A 22,718-nucleotide genomic window follows, 5' to 3' on the forward strand; every position below is an offset into this window, starting at 1 on the left:
TCTCGGTCTCCCACGCTGCCACTCTGTCTGTGGAACGGCGAGGGCCATCGTGGCGGCACAGGAGGGCCCTGCTGATGTCGGGAGCTTCGCACACGGTCATCCCTCTGTGGCAGGCACTGGATACAAGAGCCCATGCTCAGAACCTGTACCATGTCCTGAAGAAACCAGAAACACACGTATGAAGACGCACGTAAAGGCGGTGCCTTACGCGTGTGTAGAGTAGATCTTTCTAGTGTCGTGTGTTACCTCATGGTGGCTCTCAGTCCAGGCTATGTATTAGAATCACAGGGAGGAGCTTTGAAAAAATTCATTTCCAGCCCCACATCCGGAGAATCTGCTCTATTTAGTCCAGGATGTGGCTTAGGCGGAGCTGTTTTAAAATCTCTGCCCAACCGATTCCCATAGGCTGCCAGCGTTCACAGTTGGCACCTGGGTTAGCATTTGGTCGCTTACCGTGGCTCTGTTGATAGGCAGGAAGAGGAGGGTATCCTTTGTGACTTGCCCGGGGCCACAGACCTTGTACTGCAGGTGCCTGAAGCTGTGTGAAGGTTTCTACTTGGTGCAGGACGGTCTCCCTCACTTGACAGACTTGGCAAGATCAAAAAACACACCAGGAGATACGTGGTTAAGTGACAGCACTGCTGAGGAGCTTGGAGTACTCAGAAGGGACCTGAGGGATGGTGGGATTAGAAGTGGTCACGATGGCAATTACACGTCACCAACGGAGAGCGGGAACAGCAGGGGAAACGCAGGGATGGCCAGTGAGAGTGGGAAGGTTGGAGTGGCTGAAGCTTTTGTTTATCTTAAGAACTTTTGACTTCACTTCCGCGTTTGAATGATGTTTTGGCTGGGTACAGAATTCTAGATTGGCAGTTTCTCTCAGTACTTTATGCTGATCCGCTGTCTTCTCACTGCCTTTTTTTTAAAAAATTGAGAAACCTGCTCTTCTGCTAATGGTTGGTTCATGTACATAAACCCCTCTCTGGACACTTTTACCATTTTCTCTCTGTTACTGGGTTCGAGCAATTTGATGATCATGTGTCTTGGTGTAGTTTCCGTAACATTTCTTGTACTTACATGGGATTTGTTGAGTTTCTTGGCTCAATGGGTTTATAGTTTGGAAGAGTTTGGGCCATTATTTCTTCAAATGCTCCCCCTCCCCCCTTTTCAGAGGCTCCAGTTACACGTGTGTTAGGCCGCTTAAAGCTGTCCCACAGCTCTGTCCCGTTGCTGTTTGTTTGGCTATCTGCCCATTGATTTAGGTGATCTCTTCTTTCTGTGCTTTATTTTGGGAAGTTTGTACTGTGATGTCTTAGAGTTTGCTAATTTGTCTTCCATCATGTCTGATCTACCAATAATCCCAGGAATCCAGTGTATGTTCACCTCCGATTTTTACATTTTTTTCTATAGATGTTTGATTTGGATTTTTTCATACCTTCAGGGTCCCTATTTACCTTTTGAACTTACAGAATACAGTTATAATCCCCCCTTAATATCTTCTCTGCTAATTCTGTCAGCTTGGGGTCACTCTCCATTGATTCATTCTCATCACAGGCTGTGTTTACCTGTTGCTGATCATTTTTTATTGGCTGCCTGGTGATTTTTTTGGTTGGATACCAGATATTGTGAATTTTACCTCATCGGGGGCTAGATATTTTTTCCTTCTTGCAGATATTCTAGCTTTGTTCTGGAATGCAGCTAAGTTGCTTGGAGACAGTTCGATCGTTTTGGACACTGCTTTTTAGAGATGGTTGGCTGAACAGGAGCAGTGCTCCGTCTAGAGTTAATTACCCCTGCAGCTAGGACAAGACCCTTCTGTGTTTTCTCAGCAATCCTGTGTGAACCCTCAGGCCTGGCTGTGGGGACAGGCACCCTTCCCAGCTCTGTGCTCTGTGTGGGCGCTGAGCACCGCTTCCTCCAACCCTTGGTGCTGCTTCTTGCCCCAGCCTTGGGTGGCTCCCTCAGACACGCATGTGCACACGCATGCACACATGCACACACATGTGCTTGTCAGTACTCTGCTGGATGCTTCAGAGGGGCCTCTCTGCATCCCGGAGACTTTCTCGTTGCGGGAATCTGGGGCGATTGCAGAGCTCACCTCATTTAGTTTCTGCCTCCAAAGAACCGGATAGATCCAGTTGCCTGCCCATCAGCATCTTATAAATAGCACCACTGTCCACGTGCTCCGATATCTCTCATTCAGCATCATCACGCTGATGTTTGCCCACGATGCTCTGCGTGTTGGTGGTTTGCTCCTGTGTATGCTGGAACCGCGTTCCATTGCAGGCAGGTCCGTGGCTGGTCCAGCCAGGCTCCTTTGGATGGACGTTTGGGTTATGCTCCGTCAGGACCATTCTTGCACAAGTCTTTCGTGGACATTTGCATTTATTTTATTTTTAGTGTCTGGAGGAGTAGAATTGTGGCATCACATGGTTGGTGTGGACTTAAAGGTATTTATGAGAAATTGTCTAACAGTTTTCCAGAGTAGTTGTACTGTTTGTTTCACATCCTTGATAACCATTCTCAGTGAGTTTTGACTTCTCTGGGGGCGAGCGATGGCCTCGGAGAATCCACGTGGGTGTGAATTACTGACGACACGCCGTCGCGGGTCAGGGAACGGGCACAGGGATTGGTGTCTAAGGCCAGTGGACCTTGCATAAGACCATCCCACTGCTGCGACCTCGAGTCCACAGACGTGAGCGCGGTGGGTGTGGCAGTGCATGTGGCGGACCCGATGTGTCCCCTACAGAGGAGCCTCCTATCTTATGATTATCACTCTGGTCTCATGGCTGCCTCTCCTTCACTGAGGTCAGCTCAGAGAGGCCGGGGGGCAGCCCAGGGAAGCCCGTGACGGAGCCTCTTCTGCACATAGCTGTGCTGTCGGTTCGTCGTTTCCTCCGGAAGAAAGAGCACTGAGGCTCTGGGGAGGCGCGCGGATCACTCTGTCATGGGCGTAGGTGGTTGTGAGCCTCACGTCTGAAGCTCACACAGGATTCCCGTAAGCGATATGGATTCCTGTGGCCCTCCTGACGCACTTCACGGGGGATTTGCCGGCCAGGCAAGTGTGCGCGTTCGCCAGGAAGCCGGCATCGAGAATGCCCACAGGGCACCCGAGGCCCCCCGGGGAGCCCAGTGTTGGCGGGGTGACCCCTTGTCTCCCTCTGTTTGCCCTGTGAAGTGGGGAGCCCGGCGTTGGTGGGGTGGCTTCTTGTCCCCCTGATTTTGCCTGGCGAAGCTCCTGTCCTAGCTCCTCCCAGTTCTGCTGGATTTATAATCCCCTGAAAGGGAGATGGAAAAGCAAACACGCTGGGCATTGAGGGGCTGACCGTCTCTCCCTTCGCTCTTTCAGCCGGAAGAATCAACGGGCCTGCACAGTTTTAAGAGCAAGGTCTTCAGAACAGCCAGAGTCTGTGGGGTCTGCAAGCAGGTTATCGACGGCCCGGGGGTCTCATGCCGAGGTGAGTCCCTGTTTATAGTTCTCTTGCCGACTGAACGAAAGCAGAGCAGGCAACAAACGCAACGCAGAAGGCAAACCTCTCGGGAGTTTCCAGAAGCTAAACCCTGGAATTCCCCTCCGCGGCCTGTCTGCCCCTCACCCTTGCGGGGCAGGGACCGGCCATATTTACACAGATACGAGTGCAAAAGGAATTTCCCAGAAGGAGCGACGCTGCCGCGGGGGAGGCGGGACAGCGGGCGGTGTCGTCTCGTGGTCTCAGGAACTCGGGGCTCCTTCTTACCAGCTGGTCTTTCCCCAGCGTTTACAAACGAAATGTGTCTGTTCATCGCTTCAGGGCGTAGGGCCCTTCGGGCCTTTTGTCAGCCTTTCTCCTGTCACCAAACAAAGCCACCGGCGTCACTAGACACCAGGTGATCCGAGGGACTTGCTATTTTTTTTTAAATATGCTTTTATTGATTTTTAGAGAGAGAGGAAGGGAGAGGGAGAGAGAGATGGAAACATCAGTGATGAGAGAGTCGTTGATCGGCTGCCCCCTGCCTGGGCCCTGACCTGGGAACTGAACTGCGACCTCCTGGTTCATAGGTCGACGCTCAACCACTGAGCCACGCCGGCCGGGCATGGACTTGCTATTTTTTACACTTGCACGTTAATATATGAGAGACAATGACGTCTCTTTTTCCCCTGTGGACCCTAGAATTGGGGCGGGGGCTGGGGTCTGCGTCACAGAGCAGAGGCCTGGGAGCAGGGTCCTGGAGACGCGTGGGGCTGTTCTGCGGCATCCTGTTCTTGACGGGTCTGGGATTTCCCAGCCAGAATGTTCGTAGGGTCTTGCTGGTGGACTTCTGCTGTGTTGGGACGGCCTCTCGACTCCCCTTTCTCCCCGTGGACCCTGGGCAGACGTCCCAGTGGCTGCTTTGAGGTTGGGTGGCCACTGGGGAAGATGCAGCATTGTCAGATGTCTGTGGGGTGACAGTGTGACCCGGGGCCTCTCGGGCTCTCTCAGAGGCCCATCAGTTCTCGCCATGTCACCCCCAGCGGCTGCCTCCTGGGAGCTGTGCGCCGTCTCCTCCCCACTTGAACCCCCAGGTGTCTCTATTGGAATTGATGCTTCTTGGGGCTTTCACCTGCTTCTCAGAGCACGTGGGCCCCTCTTACCCTCTCCCTGGAGGCAGCCTGTGTGAGGGAGCCTGGGGCTCCCCTTCACCTAGAATTGTCACCCTGTCCCCAGAGAGGTCACCCCGGTGGTGGCCTCTGGCAGCGATTTCTCTCCGTGGAAAAGCAGCCCCGAGCTGCGGGGAAGCAGGTGACACTGCTTGGCCACAGAGAATGAACCCAGGGCTCGAAGGACAGTGCGTCCGTGTCGTCCAGGCTGCGGGCTCAGAGCAGAGCATTGCTTCACGAGGGGACACGGGAGCAGTGAGGAGTGAACATGAGGGGACACGGGAGCGGTGAGGAGTGAACATGAGGGGACACGGGAGCGGTGAGGAGTGAGCAAGGAGTGTCTCGGACCTGCTAGTGTGCACACGTGTGCAAAGTGAGCTTGAGGCAAGAGCCTCTGCTGGACATGCTGTCCTCCCAGGGCTGGTGACCAGTGCACTCGGGGCCACTCGTCCCCTGGGGGAGCTGAACTAACCTCTCTGAAGGGCTGGCACCTTGCGGGTGACCCCGTGCACCAGCGGAGAATCAGGATGAGCCCAACTCCCGACCTCGTCCTGCTTCCAGTGTCCCTCCAGCCAACCAGCCATCACAGCCAAGCGTGGGGACATCACGCAGGGTGGGCGTCTCAGTGCCCCGTGGTCGCCCGCCTTCCTCTGAGCGAGGTGGGAACGCGTCCCCCACGGGAGAAATGAGACGTGGTGTTGAGATAGCTTGAGGGGGGTCCCTTGTGGAATAGCAGTGAGTGAATGATTGCCTCCAGGGGAAACAGCTGGGCACAAGGTTACCTGTTGGGGCTGGGACATGTTTCACGACGAGATGAGAGGGGTCTGGAGAGGCGGGTGGTGGGCAGAGAGGACCCCAGATCCTGCTACACCGGCCGCCGCTCCCGGCTTTGGTGCACCCCCCAGGAGCACACCCTAGTCCTAGGGCCGCAGTGGGCAACACGGCACATGGCGGGGTCCTGAGATGTCCCTGCCTTCTGGAGTCGGACCCCAGAGAGTTGTCTCAGAACATGGGGAGACACTGACCCCCACCTGTGCTCCCAACGGGAAGCCAGGAAACCTCACACTTCTGTCCGGTCAAAACCACAGTCTGTGGCCCGCACCCTTGCTGGATTACCCTTGGTGACACCTGGGGACACCCGCAGCAAGGTTAGCAGTGGGCATCGCCTGCGCCTTGAGCACTTGGAGCCAGTTCCTGGGCACACAGGGGAGCGGCAACCTTGGGAGTCAGAGGGAGAAGCGGAGGTGCCACCCAGGGCTCATCTCTCACTCGGTAACTATGTGCAGAGTGTTGAATAAAGGCTGTGGGATGGGGGCCGGGGTTCCCAGGGCTCCCGGGGACACAAAGAATAGAAGTTCCAGGACAACATGTAAAAATGTTGGCCGTGCCAGCGCCAGATGCCCCGGGCGTGGCGCCGGGATCCTTACCCACGACCGCAGAGCCCCGGTCGGAGCTGGGAGCCTCCATGTGCGGGGCAGTTGCTCAGCTGGGGGGTGAAAGGGGCGGGGGAGGCGCAGGCCCCTGGGGGGGTGCCCTTTGCAGCGGAGCCTGGACTGGCTCGGCAAATGCCACCCGCGCGCTCTCGACGCTGCCCAGCTCTTCACTTCTGCCAGGCGGTGGGGAGAAGTGGCCCCTCTGCTCTCCTGGCGTCCTCCTGGCTGTGATGGAGACTGAGCATCTAAAGGGCCGGGAAAGACGCCAGTGGTTTTTATCTGGTAAACTAGCCTTTCACACCCTCACTCGTTTAAAATACCAGATTTTTTCCTCTTGGATTTCCCAGAATTTGTTATATTATAAATATTAAACCTCTGCCTGGCCCGCGTGGCTCCGTGGTTGATCCAGGAGGTCAGGTTCGATTCCCGCTCAGGGCACAGGCCCGGGTTTCAGGCTGGATCCCCAGCAGGAGGCAGCCCGTCCGTGACTCTCATCGCTGACGTTTCTCTTTCTCTCCCCCTCTCCTGTCCTCTCTCTGAAATCAATAAAAACATATAAAAAAATTTAAAAAATATATTAAACTTCTGATGTGTTATCTTAGGCAGGGCCTGTGCCCATGTCCATGGATTTGGCCTCCGGGGGTCTCGTGTCTCGCCGCCCGCCGCCCCCGCCGTGAGCGGTGGGCAGCTGCTCATCTGACTCTGCTGGTGGGGGTCCGTCCCGGGACAGCTGTAAGGCTGGGTGGTTCCGACCCGCCCGGCCTTTCGCTGAATTTCCGTTCTGTGTCTTATCTGAGAACGCCTTCCCTCCTCCGCGTCCTCAGGATGCCCCATGCTGTTTTATGCCAACGTTTGGTTCTGCTTTTCCGGTTCCGACCCGGTTTCGTGGCGGATTCCCTGGGAATTCGGGTGGTTTCGGTTGCTTCTCGCGAGGGCGCTGGTCCTCCCGCCTGCCTTCCCGTGTGGCCCGTCCTTTCTCCCTTCAGTTCGCCTCAGCGCCGTGCCAGGCAGGGAAGCAGAACCGCCAGGGTGCACAGAAGGAAAGAGGCGCGTTCTCCGGAGTCTGCGCCCACGGGTGACGGAGGCTGAGCCGGCCCACACCTGCCGCCCGCAGGAGGAGCCCAGGGGGCCGCTGTGTAGCCCCAGCCCCGGTGCAGGCACAGGAAGAGCCCGATGGCCCAGCTTGAGCACAGCCAGGCCCAGAGAAGTTCTCTGTTCCTCCGCCTTTTGTTGTTAATTCTTACGCGAGGATATTTGTGTCCACTGATTTCTAGACTGAGTGGGGGGGGCAGCGAGAGAGACAGACACTGATGTGAGACGCGTCCATGGGTTGCCTCATGCACGTGCCCCAGCTGGGGGCGGGGATGGAACCCGCAACCCAGGTACATGCCTTTGCCTGGAAATTGAACCCGTGACCCTTTCCGCCTGTGGGCCGACGCTCTAACCGCTGAGCCTCCGGCCAGGACGCCCTCTGCCTGTGATGCTGTTCGGGCCCAGAGTGGCTCGGATGAGGCCACCTTCCTGGGGGGGGCGGACGGTCTCCCGCCGCCCACAGATGTAGATGTTAATCTGTGGGAGGTGACGGAGGCGTTAATTAACTCGATTGTGGTGGGCATCTGACAGCGTCTACATGTATCAAATCATCACGTTGTGCGCGTTAAACACACACGGTTTTGTTTGTCAATTACACCTCCGCGAGGCCGGGAGGAAACGCCGAGCGCGTGGAGCTGGGGTTGGCTTTGGGAAGGGGGGGTTGGAGGCTGACGGTCAGGGTCAGCGTGTTCGTCTCGTCCTCTGGGCCTGCGCGGTGCGGGGATGCAGGTTTTGGGGGGAAGTTCTGGTGCTGTGACGGCCTCCCTCCTTCTCAGGGACTGCGCTGTGCTGCGGGGCGGTCAGGGAAGGAGGCCCCTCGGTTTGCAGCCCCACTGGGCACCGGCTTCTGACAGCAGACCCGGAGAGGTGAGGGTCGGCTGCTTCGCGTCTGTGTCTCTTTATTGTATTTTAAATATTTTTATTGATTTTAGAGAGAGGAAGGACAGAGAGGGAGAGAGAAACATTGACGTGAGAGGGAAACACTGACCGGCCATGTCCTGCGCGCCCCCGACTGGGGATCGAGCCCACAACCCAGGCATGTGCCCTGACCGGGAATCGAACCTTCGACCTTTTGGTGCAGGGACCGAACCCACTGGGCCACCCGGCCAGGGGCTCGTCTGTGTCTTCAATCCGGCGTGAAGCCCCCTCACTCCAGCGACAAGCCCGTCTCAATTACAGGCTCTCTCATCACCTTTGTGGGGTGCGCCCCTTAGGAGTTACAGAATCAGTTAATTTCCCGAACCTCAGAGGCTCAGAGAGACAAGTCAGAAAGTAGATCCTGTGGAGGTGACCTGGCCATGCTCCCTCCGAGGTCGGGAGCCGCCGGCCCCTGGCCCAGTCACACCAGCGGCGTGAGGCCAGCGTTTCTGTGCTCAGCTCGCAGGGAGGAGAGGGGAGGTGGCAGATGAAAAGCTTGGGCCTGGACACGCCGAGCAGATTGGGGGCGCGTGTCTTGACCCCTGAGGCCTTGTCTTTCCAGGACCCCACGTGCTTCCTGTCATTTCAAAGCAGGTCCCATGAATGGTTCCCTTGTGTCATTGAAGTGACCCTGGGGGAGGAAACGGGCCCAGAGAGGTCACTGGCCCTGCCCAGGGCAGCCCAGCGGGAGGGGGCTGGGATGCTCCTGCTCACGTGTCCCCACACCCAGGGCCCTGTCCCACATCCCGTGGCTGCACCCAGGGGCTCATCTGGGGCTTGAGGGGTGCCGTGGAGTCCGTGTGGATCCTGCGATGGGCTGTGATGCATTTGCCTGCTTCCTCAGTGCGTCTCTGCTGGAGACGTTGGGGGTGGGGCAGACGTTGGGGGGGGGGTCAGCACAGCTGCAGCCCCGGAGGGCGGGGCTGTGAAATCACATTGGTTCTGGCTGGAAATCCGCACGGTCGGGGCCTCAGAGCTAACACCTGCCGCTCCGGGCTCGCACAGTGGCCCCGGGGAAGGGTCCCCCGTAGGAATTCAGACGTGGATTTAGTCTGACAGCCAGTTCTCAGTTGTCCGGAAGGGGCAGGAGCGTGGGACTCCCAACGTGTGGCTTTCTCACTAAGTTAAGGCGCCAGGCCCGATTCTCCGGGGCATTTCCAAGCCTCTCCCCCTCCTTCCGGGAGAGCTGTGACTTCCAGGCAAACATAGTGCTTTTTGCTGCTCAGACTCCCCCGCGCTGTGCGTCAGGGCTCTGGGTTGGCCGCACGCACCCCTGGACCGCCTGTGACTGTCCCCGGAATCCCCAGCGAGCCGTCTGAACGTGGCTGTGGCACAGAGGCGGTGGGTCCTGGTGCACGTGAGACCCAGTGCTGCCTCATGGGCGGAAACCTCCCCCGATTTGGCTTTTCCGGGGACTGAGAGGGTTTGGAGACGCAGAAGGTGTTGGTGCCGAGACACTGAGCGCACATATCCTCTCTCCTCTCTTCCAGCCTGCAAGTACTCCTGCCACAGGCAATGTGAAGCCAAGGTAAGCGGGGCGCCTCCCCTGGGCTGCCGCAAATGATACGCCTGGGAGGGGCCGGCCTGGACCTCGGCCACAGGAGGAGACTTCAGAAAGGGTCCTGGGTGCTTTCCGACGGGGTGTATCTGTTTCACCTCGAGAATTAACCGTAGAGCCATGGAATCCATGTGTTGAGTTATAGAAAATAGCTCTGAAGAATCTGGTTTCAGATGAGAGTTTTGTCCATAACACACAATCCCTTTTCTAGTTATGCCGACACCCTGCCTCTCAGGGCAGAAAGGGGTGGGATAGGGTCTCAGGCCCACTCCAGGCCTTGAGGAGTTGCTGGCTTCTTTTTAGGGTAGTTGTTAATAGATTGATTGGGGTTTTCAGGCTGTCACAGAAGTGAGGGGCCCTGAATTGGGGGAGTTGTCCTGCTTTTGCGCGTTCCCTGGAGGGTTAAGGTGCTGCTGGCCCTTGGGAAGCTCTGGGGCCTGGTGAGCGTGGGTGGGTCAGGACTCTGATTAGTGGGGAAATGGCGTGTGGGAAGTTGCCGGCCCTCCTGGATGGAGCCCTGGTTTTCTACCCAGTCTTTGTGTCTGCACCTCGCACATTTTCCAGACACACTGTTACCCACAGCAGGGCCCCGCTTTTGTGGGGCCATCAGATGTCTTTCAGGCTGCCCGGGCTGGAGGTCCAGGGAGGTGGGGTCTGGAGGGTCTTGGGACCTGGCTGAGTGGGAGGAACACATGCGGGAGGTGGCTTCATGTGCTGTGAGCTGGCTTCACAGGGTGCATCCTGCATGTGAGGACCTGGGACCTGGTTTCCTCTGCTTTCCCCACCACACATGCAGTTCACATTCACATGTTCACACATGCACAAACACAATGTATACACATGCATGCCTGCACACGCACACAATTCAGACTCACACACACATGCAGGCATGCACACATGCACAAACATATAATATATACACATGCAGGCACTTGCACACACAGGTGGATACATGCAGACACACACTTCCCACATGCACACACATGTACACATGTCACTTGAACACGTGCAGGTGTCACTTGCACACATTCACATGGTTGCATGCACATGTCACTTGCACACAAGCACACATGCATACATGTCACTTGCACACACATGCACCTGTGTCACTTGCACACATGCACACACATGTACATGTGTCCGTTGCACACACACAAAGTTGAAAGAACTACAAGCCAGTCCAGCACTATATTTTCCTTTCAGGAAAGAGGTTAAATGACTTCTTTTTAAACTTTTCGCTGTGGAGAATTGGGGACACATGGAAAGTAGAGAGAATAGTACAAACCTCTGCTGTACTGTTACCCACCCCCCAGCCGCAGCCCCTCCTGTCCTCTCTGGACCCATCCGGCCTCCTCTGAAATGCCACGTGATTTGTGTTTGGAGCTGTTTCCAGCACAGGCGTCTGTGGGGGCTTTGGACATTTCTGCTGTCACCTCCAATCTCGCTCTGGGGAAGGCTGGCCCTCTCCGCAGGGGCCAGGAGGTTCCTGCTCACACTCGTGGGCAGGACGGATGTCTGCCCAGCCTGGTTAGGTCTCTGTGCCCACACGAATGCTCCTCCGGTGTGTGCTCTGCACTTGTACCCTGCAGCTGGGTGGGGCAGAGGTTCTGCTTGTAGTGGGGCATGGGTGGGGTAAAATGCCACCTCGGGGACTGGTTTTGGATTTCACAGAGGGTTTTCCTAACCCTGTGAGGATTTAGATGAGCCCCCTGACTCCTGAGGGTCTTCTTCACAGGGAGCCTTGCCCGGCACAGCTTGTGACCCGTCACCACAGGGTGGGGGAGCCACCCAGAGGGGCTGTCTGTCCTGTGTCATTCCTGCATGTGTGCGTGAGTGTACCTCCTAGTGTGTGTGTGCACATGTGTGTGTGCATGTAGGTGTGCATGTGTGTGGGTGTGCATACATGTGAGTGTGCATACGTGTGAGTGTGCACACCTATGACAGTACTGCTGGCCCGCCCACCCTGACCTGCAGCTGCAGACCTGAGCCGCGGCCGTTGTCCCCTTTTCTTAAAGGCGGCCCGGCCAGCTACCTAGGGGATTGAATTCTTTGGTTCAAAGAATATTCCAGAAGTCTTAACTATCACTGATTGTGGCATTTCTTGCCGCAGAAGTTGGCAGTTGGCTGAGATAGATAAGCTTTTACTCTTATTATATCTCGGGGGGAACGTGTCGTATTCATTTTTTTCGATAACGCAGCTTTGAGCAGCGAGAGAGAAGGCCACCAGCAGTAACAAAGCCCCTTCTTATTCCCAAACCCTAACGCCATCTCAGGGGGAACAGAGGGCCATAGATTCCCAGCCGCGCCTGGAGACAGGCAGGGGTGCAGCCGGGTGCTCGGGGAGCTGAGACGTGGCTCTTCCCGACAGTGGGGCCATGGTTACCCCCTGTGCAGACTCCCTGGATGCAGGCACCTCAGATTTCTGGGGAGACAGCGAAGCTTTAGTTGAGAGCACAGGGAGAGGTCTTGGCCCCACATCTGACGTGGTCTGGCCCCTGCTGGCTTGGGCCCGCGTGGGCCTTGGGTCTCCTCTGATGGTCCACAGGCCGGGTGGGAACATCGAAGGAAAATGGGCCCGGGGTGAGCCAGCTCCCCAGCACGTGCTAGCATCAGTGACACGCTCCTGTCATCACCCTGTTGGCCCAGGGCCGGGATGCCCCCGGAGCATGAGTTTGGGGACAGTCATGCCACCTGGGTCAGAGGGCCAGCACTGAGGTCTGGACGGTGCCTGCATGCCCGGCCACTGCAGTGTGTGTCCGGAGTGTTTCACTGGAGTCTGTGTGGGCGGCTTCCTGTCTCCTCCTGAAACGCTCCCTGGGTCACAGCTAGCACGTTTGGGGTCAAGTTCCTGGTGTCATTCGAGGGTGGCTGCTTCTGAGGCCACACTGCACATCACATAGCCACTTCTCCCTCCGGCTGCATCTTCAGCAGTAGGTGAGCCCTGTTACCTGAGCGTCTGAGCCCCACCCCAGGTTTAATGTGTGAGGCGAGGCTTCGCTTGGACCTGTGCTCTGCTCTCTCTCCAGGGAAGCTGTTTCCTTTGAGCAGGAATTCAGGGACCACTGCCCCCCAGGCTCCTTCATGCACCGAAACTGCTCAGGGGGTGCCCTCCTGCTCCCCCCTCTCTGGGAGCCCCCACTCAGCTCGTCCGTGTGCGTTTCTGCCCATTCACTCCTAATTCCCGTAGAAACTCCCAGAGCCCCAAGCGCCCGCTGTTCTTAGCAGAGCCCATGCAGACTGTGGCCGGGAGCCTCCTGGCCCCGCCGAGACGTCTTCATGATGATAAACAGCCTGCGAGCGTCACTCCTGCTGCCTCTCAAAGTCCCCGTGGCCCTTGTCCACGTGACCCGCGTCATCGTGTGTGTGGCATCAGGTGTCAGTTTTTACACGGCTTCGTCCGCAGTAGGACTTAATAAGAAAAGACGACCACAAAAGCTGAGTTTGTCGGTAGGTGGTCAAGTCATCCCCCTAAACCACAGTTTCACTTTCTGAGGTTTCATTTCCCCTTGGTCAGCCGTGGTCCAAACATAATGAATAGAAAATTCCAGAAATAAACAATCCATAAGTTTTAAATTGCATGCTGCTCTGAGGAGCGTGATGAACTCTCTTGCTGTCCCACTGCATCCGCCCGGGCTGTGACTCGTCCGTTTGTCCAGTATCTCCAACACTGTAACACTCCCTCCCACTTGTGACTCAGTAGCCGTCTCAGGTGTCAGACCGACTGTCCCTGCATCACAGGGCTTGTGTCCGGTCACCCTGGTTTACTCCGCGATGCCCAGAGCATGAGCTCAGTGGAGCCGGCGCCGGGACTCCCCCCTCAAGTCAGAGGTTATGTCTGTTCAGGGGAAAAGTACCATATCCAGGGGTCGGTCCTCTCCGCAGTTTTAGGCATCCACTGGGATCCGGGAACGGGTCCGCCGTGGGAAAGGGGGCGACCATGGTAATAAAAAGAAGCCTCTTCTGTGGCGCCCGTGGAGCCTGAGCCGTGCTCTCTCCCCCAGGACTTGCCTCTCAGAAGGAAACGGGGCCGGGTCAGGCTGTGAGAGGCCATCTCGCTCCCGGTGAAAGAGCCGCACCCCAAAAACCCAGGTCAGCCCGGGGGTGTCTCCTGGGCAGTGAGGTGCAGGGCTGGGCACACATACACTCAGCGCATAGAGACACAGCCTACACGCACGCTCATAGCTCAGACTTGCAAGCTCACACAAGCTCGGCCCCATGGACACACAGGTGCACACACACGCGCGCACGCCCTCCCATTCCCGGGCACAGTCACTCCGGGGTGCAAGGCCCCCCTGTCCTGCCCCGTCCTGGCCGCCTGTCCACCTGCTCGTTTGGGGACAGGTTGCTGATACCAGTGGCAGCAGGTGCCACGTCGGCAGGTGCAGCTGGGTGCAGCCTGTTTGTTTATGTTCCTCCTTGGAAACGGTGACAGGGCCCCACATGGAGCCACGATAAAACCATAAAGTGGTTCCCACCAGGCCTCTCGGGCCTCGGGGCCTTTCCTGGTCCCTGCTGGGCCCTGCCTCTGCCTCCCTGCCTCTTCCCCTTCATCACCCCTCCTCACCCCTCTCCCGGGGCTCCTTCTGCAGAGGGGGAGCCGCTCCTATCAGGGGAGGTGCGTGGAGTTTGGACCCAGCAGAGTTCCCTCTCCTTCCTGGATCTGCCTGCGCGGTGGGTCCCTGTGGGACGCGGTGGTGGCTCTGTGGAGGTGACTGCGTGGTGGTCTTCAGCTCTGTCAGGAGCGGGACGAGCGCCTGCAGACCCCAAGTGCTGAAGGAGCATTGCTCATTCCTGCCTGGGAGGAAGGCTGAGCAGCCTGGACCTGACCCAGGGCACAGTGTTTCCTCTTGACCACTGAAGGCAGCAGATGACCAGGGGCGCTCTGAGCCTGTGAGCAGAGCCGGCTGGAGGAGAGAGAGCAGGTGAGCATGCTCCGCCGTTCCTGACCTGGCCTCACCCTAGACGCCACGCTCAGGGAATCACCTGGCGTCTCCTCACTGAAGAGGTGCCACTCCCAGGGGTGGGGCCGCAGTCTGAGGGGCAGCTGCATGGCCGGGGCAGAGATCTTGGGCCCACGTGGGTGCCAGCTGAGGCTAGGGTGTCCGCAGAAGCTGTGCATCTGCCCCTCAGATCAGCAGAGGGACACTGAACACCAGGACCTGCAGCTGGAGTCCCGGTGCCTGGCCGCCCATGTTCCTAATGGGCAGGGTGGCCCAGTGACAACGTGCATGTGTTCTGACCAACCATGGTTCCATCGCACTGCGGCAGCTGCCTTCCTCTTTCGAAGGGCAGAGACCGAACATGAAAACCTGACTATTCTCACGTGGTCCCTGTCCTGGGACTGGGTCGAGCCACGTGGAGGGAACACAGGCAGGTGTGTGCATTTGCTGGAGATCTTTACCAGTTAATCAGGTGTTTGCAGCTCTGGATGTAAGCATGGGTTTTCTTGTGGCTGGCAGGTGGCTTGTCCCCCAGACTGTCCCCTTCTCTCTGGGTGGCTCTTGTGTGTTTTCATGGGAAATCAGTTCTAAGCGGAGGTCTCTCCTCAGACATCAGTGCCTGTGTTTCATCATAGCGGGTATGGGGACAGACAGGACGACTGTCATCAAGTTTCTGGACAAGGATTTGCAGTCGCTGAGCTGGGGACCCGTGACCCACCCCAGGCCCTGCTCACTCTCTGATGAACCACAAGGTCCCTGCAGTTGGTGGTAGTGACTGTCCTTCCCTGAGCACACATGTGTTTTGTTTATCACTGTGAGGAACAGGGTGCCTGGCCAGGAGCGTGCTCAGCGTACACGTGTGGGCAGGTGAGGGGGTGGCCCAGGTTGGCATGAGGTGGTCAGCTCTGCTGGGATGTTGGCATGAATGGGACTGGTGATGACCAGGTGCCATGTGATTCTTGGCCCCACGGAGCACTCTTGTTCTTTGGGGTGCATCCTGGGGCCAGGCTGGGTGGGTGGTGTCATTACACCCTGCCTGGTCCCAGGGGGACATGTGGGGGGGGGTGTGCCGGACACATCTAGCTTCTGGCTGCACTCCTAGTGGCTGTGGTTTGTGTGACTCAAGTCCTGATATTTCATAAGGTTTCCATTTGTTCTCTCAACAAACGTGTTTCCAGACAATGAACTGAAAACATAACTGGTAGACTTTACTTTTAGGACAGTTTCAGGGTTACAGAAAAACCGAGCAGATAGCCCGGGGAGTCTCAGTGCCACGGCCCCCACAGTCAGCCTCACGTAATCGTGAGTGGGAGCGCTCCCCTCATTACGTTGTTGTGAGCCAGGATCGATACATTGTTACTAACCAGAGCCCATGGTCTGCTTTAGGGTTAGTCTTTGTGTTGTGTATTGTTTTTTAATTTTTACAGTTTTTAAGTTGGTTGATTTCACAGAGAGAGAGGAAGGGGGAGAGAGAGAGGGAGAGAGAAACATCGTTTGCTGTTCCACGTACTTATGCATCCATTGGTTGCTGCTTGTATGAGCCCTGACTGGATGTCGAATTTGCAATCTTGGCGTATGGGGATGACGCTCTAACCAGCTGAGCTACCTGGCCAGGGCTTTGGTGTTGTGCAGGCTGTTGATACCTTGTTATTAACAGAGCCCGTGGTTTACTTCAGCTTAGTCTTGGTGCTGTGCATCCTGTGTGTTTGGACAACTGTGTAATGACACCTACCCACCATTGTAGCATCGTGCGGTTCTTTCACTGCCCTGAAACCCCCCCGTGCTCACCTGTCACCCCCTCTAATCCCTGGTCCCCAGATCTTTTCTGTCTCCATAGTTCTGTCTTTTCCAAAACGTCATGTAGTTGGGACCATACGGTGCTCCGTTAACCACGGTGTCCCTGTCCACTGCCCTGTGTTTCCAAAGCCGTTTGTGGGTTTTTTTCAGTTTGTTTTGTTTTCGGTTTTTCATTCATTTGCCCACTTATTCTCTCACCAAATTTTACCATCCATGTGGATCTGAGGACACAGATGAGGAGGAGATGCCCTGCTCTCCGGGACATCTCAGTGGGGGGAGCAGCTGAAGCCAGTGGTTCTGGAGAGGGGGAGGGGCTGCGGTGTGCATGTGTGTGTGCATGTGTGTACATGTGTGTGCCTCTGTGTGTGTGTGTGTGTGCACGTGCACGTGTGCATGTGGGTGTGTTGGTGGAGAGGACGGGGTGCCAGCAGAGAGTGCCCCTGCCCCAGACGAGATCATGAGTCAGGATCCTGGAGCAGTAATAATAGGTCTCAGACAAATGAATGACCATGTGTCATGCTCCTTGAGGAACTTAGAAAAATAAGCGAGAGTTATAAATAGTCACTGCGGCCACAACCAAGGTCATGCTGCCACCCGCTGCAGCCCACAGGACGGTTAGTCGGCCCCCGGGGGTTTCCGTCCTGGGCACGCTGCGGAAAGCTCCGAGGATGGACCTGCAGGCGTCGTGGGAGGAGACCAGAGGGCCATGGTGGAGCCCGAGGGACCGCTTCCCACTGTCCCCCGCACAGAGCTCGGCCTGGAATAAAGGGACCACACTCACGTGGCCACATTGAGCCTCCGCCTCAGGCCCACGTGTGGAAGTAGCTCTGGAAGAGATGGTCCGTTGTGCGGAGAACGGAAGCCCGGGTGTGGCTGTGCGGCGGGTGGGGACCCCGGCAGGGCCCTTGCCTCCTCCGAGGGTGCAGTGGGAGGGGCCTGCCCTGGCTCCCACGGCCAAACTGGGTCCCCTGGTTCTTGGAAACCGAAGATGCCCTGAGTATGAGGGGCGGGCACTTCCCTCGAAGGCGGGGCCCCACGGTTTCATTACATTGTCTGAAGAGACGGGGACTTCACATGCTGATCCTTTGCAACCGTGACCGTGGTCAGGCTCAGTCTCGGCTTTGGGAGCCTCGCTCCCCCATGACGCCGAGTTTCCCTTGACCCCCTGCTGACCGCGTTTCTCTCCCCCCAGGTGGTGCTGCCCCGCTGCGCCCAAGTCCACCTGGAGCAGGTAAGTCCCGGCTTCTCCTTGGGCCGGCGCTCTCTGTGCTGTGCCCGCCTCGGGGAGCACCCAGCGCCCTCCGGGGTCTGTCCCCGTTTGTAGGGCCGCCTGTGGGTCAGTCCCCTTCAGGAACCCAGTCACTTGCGCCCAAGCTTCCTTCTCTGTGAAGAGGCCACACGCCCATTTTCTGAGTGATAAAAAGGCAACTGTGGGGAACACGCGGTGGCTTTGGAACAGGAAGCCGGACAAATGCCACCTTCCTATCAGGCTATAGGTGAACTCGGCGACCCCACTTTCTGTTTGGCTTGTTGGCTTTTTAAATAGAAATGTCATTTGAATGTCATGGGTCCCTCCAGGTGTTTTCTTTGCCGCCCCACCTGGAGATGACAGTTCAGCCTCAGGTTAGTGGCTTATTAGTGGCTGGGAGGACACCTGCTGGCTCAGCGCACTTTGGGGACAGCAGGACACCGATGGTCATCTTTTCCAGTTGTGGTGGGAAGTGACTCACTGTGGGTGTGTGTGCCCTTCCCTGCTCCGCCTGCGTGGGGAGGAAACGGGTGTGCCCGGCACCCCTTCCAGGGCATCTGCCAGGTGTGTCCCCACTTCCCAGAGTGACGAGGCGCCTGCCCTTGGCCCCGGTTTTGCTGTGCACAGAATCTAGGGTCTGGTGGGCATTTGCTGCCATCCTGCATCCCGTCTCTGTTGGCTGAGCCGTGGTGGCTGGGTGCTCCCTGCAGACGCCGTGGGTGCCTCCTGGGGCCTGGCTGCGTGGCATCTGTCCTGAGCCAGGGCTCTGCTGCCTCCCTTCTGGCTGCTGGAGGAATGAACAGTAGGACGAATGTGGGCAGCCAGCGGCGTCCCCTCCCCTCCTGGGGCTGCACCCCCTGTGCCCCAGGGAGCTTTGGTCCCAGGCCCCCCCACCCCCTCTCAGGGCAGAAAGCACAGGCCTGTTTCTCTCTGGGCCCTGCATCTGCCGAGAACCTGTCAGCACCCTGGGCCTAGCATGCTGGACACATGACACCCACGCTCCAGGTGTGACCTGGGCCTCACCGGTTTGGGTGGGTCTCGGCCAGGCCACCTGCGATCCCATTTCTGTCTTCCTTTGTTATCATCAGGGAACACCTGCTCTGTCAGACACTTGTTAGACATTTGCCCAGAAGGTCACCTTCGCTCATGCAGCTGAGACAAGAGGAGCCCGGGCTGAGACAGCCAGGTGACTCCCCGTCACCAGGCTCTGTGGCCGCAATAGGAGACGGCTTTGGTGGTGGTGCCTCTTGGGTTTCATTTGCCAAGTTTTAAAGTCAAGGGTCACCTGTGAGGACAGACCCTCTGGTTTGGTCCACAGAGCCGGAGAGGAAATTCGTGGGTATTTAGTGCCCGGTGTCCGGACCCCAGGTTGGTGTTCCTGGGCCTTGGTGCCTCGTTTATCCTGAGAACATCTTCATGAGGCGGCCAGCAGGGACACCTTCCCCAAGGTGGTGTTGCTCCTAGAGTGAGAAATGACCAGGGGATTCGTATTTCAGGTGTCCCTCGGCCCCCGCCCTGGCCCCAGCGCTGCCTGACCTGCACACACTGTCCGTCTGTCTGTCCTGCTCCCTCCCTTCCACTCTGCCCTTGTGCTATCCGTGGTCATGGGGACTCGTTTGCCTTCCAAGTTTGGGAGCAGGTGGCCTGCGTCTTTGCCCACCTGAGGCTGTGGGGGGGGCGCTCAGGGGGATGCCAGCACTTCCAAGTCCCGCCCTCTGACCCGAAGCTGCTCTGCTCGGTCCTGCAAGGGGACGCGTCCTCCACGTGGCGCTCACCTGCCCTGCCGATGTCACCGGAGAGCCGTGGGCCCTTCCAGCAGTTCCAGGGTGGCTCATCTCCCCCTCTAACCCAGAGCTGCGGGTCTGCCTGGATTCCTGGGGCGGCACTGTCTGCAGGCCAGGGCACCTTCATGCCCCTGGTGTGATGGGCGCCCCCAAGGGAAGGGCAGCTTTGTGTGGTGGCCGAGCGCCGAACCCCTGGCTGTGCCCGTGGTGCCGTTTCCTATGACTTTTCTGCAGCGGAACCGTTGTTTGCTTGTTGTGGTGACAAAACAGGGGTTGTGAGGTTTGATGAACCCACAGACTGAAGTGCCCCCGGAGGAGACAGCCGGCGGAAGGTGTGCCAGTGGGAAGCTGTGCGGGGTTGTGCGGCTGGGGACGGTGCTGAACCAAGCCCGTGCCCGTGGGGAGCCCCGCGGTTGTGTCCAGGGACTCAGACCTGAGCCCCAGTGTAGCCACATCTGGGCTTGTGGCTTCCTGTGGCTGTGGCGTGGATGCCGCGGTTAGAAAGTCGGGCCGGCTGGTGGCCAATCTCTTGTCTGTCACTCGTACAGCTCCTGTGGACCGTGGTCTGGGTGGCAGAGCGGCTACATCAGTGCTTCTAGGTGACTGATCTTTGGAGATAAGAAAGGTGGTCAGGCTCCTATGACTGAGTCACACGTGTTCCAGCCGTCTGTACACTTACATGTATGTGCATCACCCGTGTGTGCTCACACGCCATCTGGGGTGGGAGAACCGTCTGAGAAATTTTCAGAGGGGCTCCATCCGTGAAGGAGGCCGTGCCCCGGACTTCTGGGGGCCCCGGGCGGGAGTGGGCAGCTCTCGCCACCCAGCCTAAGGTGCGGGTGCCAGGCCTCACCCGGCGGCCGGCGCTCACGCTGGCTTTCCTGGGCCACTGTGGTTTCTCCCGCTGGAGGAGAGGTTGTCTAAGAATCGTTCCTGAAATGTGAGTCAGTGTTTCCTACACTCATGTGGCTTCACTCCTGTTGTTTAATGAGAGTGAGGACAATGGTGGTTTCTGTGAAAGGTGACACCAGGGCTCAGGTTACAGGGCCCACAGCCGGGGTGTCCCGACCGAGCTCTATGAGCTACACCTTTGTATTCGTGTACATGCATGGTGTGTGCATGTAGGCACAGTGTATGTACATGTATGCACCATGTGTGCATTTGTACACACATGTGGTGTATACCTGTATGCACAGTGTGTGCACATATGCATGGTGTGTGTCCATGTATGCACGGTGTGTGCACATATGCATGGTGTGTGTCCATGTATGCACAGTGTGTGCACATATGCATGGTGTGTGTACATGTATGCACAGTGTGTGCCTTTGTACACACGTGTGGTGTGTACATGTATGCATGGCTGGGTGGGTGTGTGGGTGTGTGTGCAGGTGCGCAGGTGCCCCATGGCCAGGATCCCCTGGAAGACCCTGCTTGAGGGGGACACGTGCTAAGGCTCGGTGGGGACGGGGCAGTGTAGAGAGCACACTGAGATACAGGAAGCAGGGACACACCAAAGGTCACACAGCTGGAAAGGTGGACGGGTGTGAGGCCAGAGCGGTGGTGCCAGCCCCACTGGAGAGCCTGCCTGCAAGCCCGTGGAGTCCCTGGAGGTCTGTTTGCTTGGGGACAGCCTCAGGCCCTGTTCCCCAGCTGCCGTGACCCAGTGGGCACTCATGCTGGCTGGTTGTGTGTCTTCTCAGCAAGTGTTTCCTGACACACGTGTCCTGGCTTCATATAGGGGGAAGGGGGGGCATTTAAGAAAAGCCGAGGGTTAGTAAAGATGTGGATGGGGCCCGCTGTTCCCAAGGTTCCCTCACACCGCAGTCAGAGCCCCTCGGGCCCCAAGGGCGCTCGAGCAGGCTGCACCCCCGCTGGGGAGACGGGCTTCGTTGCTTAGCTCCATTTCTCAACTTCTCGTTTGCTGTATTTTCGCCGGCTCCGAAGGATGGAGATCCCAGTGGAGTCACGGGTCCTGTGGAGGAGGAAACGTTAAGCCACATCCTGAACAAGCTCCGGCCTCTGAGTCCCACCCTCTGATTCCTCTTCTCGGTGTCCCTGCACCGTGACTTCCTCTCAAACGGGGCCGAGCGAGTGTGGAGGAAGGACAGGGGCTCGGCCACTTCCTCAGACTCACAGTTGGCCTCTCAGGTGAGAAAACGATGCTCACTGAGGAGGAACTGGGACGTGGGCGCAGGTCCGAGCCCCTCTCCTCACTGACCCCGCAGGTGCCCCAGCACATGGGTGGGGCTCCAAAGACCACACGGCTGTGACAGACCTGTGAACACGTGAGGACACGGGACAGTATTCTTGGGAAGTAGAAGAGCCTCTGGGAGTGAACCGGCAGGTGGACGGGGCAGGGCAGTGAGGGGCGGGGCAGTGAGGACTCCCTGGCCCCCGAGGAGAGGCCTGCAGAGCCCTCGGCGCCCACAGACAGGCCCTGGACTGGTGTGAGGTTAGGAACCCCCTCCCATTCCTCTAGGAATGAGCTGGACTCAGGCTGGACCCTGGTCAGAGCCCAGGCCGGTTCCCGGAGATGGCTGCTGGTTCCCGGGCTCCAGGAAGCGCCCCTGACCTTGGCCCCCAGCTGAGCCCAGGTTTCCCAGGAAATGGGGCACCTGCCCGCCCTTTCTAACTGCCAGCCAGGCCTCGGGCGCAGCCTGCTTGACTCCCCTCCCCCTCCCACACCTAAAACAACATCCGGCCTGGCCTTTGTCAGCATCGGTAGTAAAAGGCTAGTGAAAGGCGCCAGGATTCCTGGGAAAGGCGGCCGTTCAGAAGGCGCTGGCAGTGTTTGGTGTCCCTCCTCGGGAACTCTGGGTAGACTTCCCTCGCGTCTGATCTACCGAGAAGGGGAAAACCCTCCCCAGGTGGAGAGGAAAACCTCACCCTCACCGGGTCAAGCCGCCCACACCAGCCACCTCTCTGCAGCCTGCAGGTGGAGGGACACAAGGGGACACACTAGCCTGGTGTCGGCTGGTGCCAGGGGAGCTCGGAGCCTGGCTAATGGTTAACCTCAGGGCTGCAGGTGCTCGCCCGGCTAAATGGCTGCTCTGTTCCCGTCCTTGAGTCAGAGCTCGGTCTCCGGCACATCCATGGAGTAGAGTTCCCGCCGCCCCAGCCACGATCCTTGAGTGGCCTTGGGGCTGCTCTGGTCCCTGGCAGCCCTGGTCCCAGGGCCCCCATGCCCAGCCCTCTGTGGTGACCCAGGGTCAGCTTGTCTCCCAGGGAGGGGCCTTAGGAAGTGTTTTCCAGTGAGGGACTGTCCCAGGTTGCAGGTGGCAGTCTGAAGTGGTGCAGTGTGTGGCCCTGGGAGGCCACGGTCCCCTGTG

The 22,718-nt window shown here is 57.9% G+C and overlaps 1 protein-coding gene across 1 annotated transcript in view; it reads left to right on the forward strand.

The window, feature by feature from the left end:
* Positions 1 to 22,718, forward strand: part of TNS3 (tensin 3) — a 102,624-nt gene that overhangs the window by 1,935 nt on the left and 77,971 nt on the right. The window contains exons 2-4 of the mRNA XM_087821275.1: positions 3,350 to 3,458; positions 9,552 to 9,589; positions 17,549 to 17,587. Coding sequence (XP_087677401.1) covers positions 3,350 to 3,458; positions 9,552 to 9,589; positions 17,549 to 17,587 — 186 coding nt within the window. The remainder of the gene's footprint in view (positions 1 to 3,349; positions 3,459 to 9,551; positions 9,590 to 17,548; positions 17,588 to 22,718) is intronic.

The sequence above is a fragment of the Miniopterus natalensis genome, chromosome 10 (assembly GCF_054644295.1).
Source record: "Miniopterus natalensis isolate mMinNat1 chromosome 10, mMinNat1.hap1, whole genome shotgun sequence".
Taxonomy (NCBI): Eukaryota; Metazoa; Chordata; class Mammalia; order Chiroptera; family Miniopteridae; genus Miniopterus; species Miniopterus natalensis.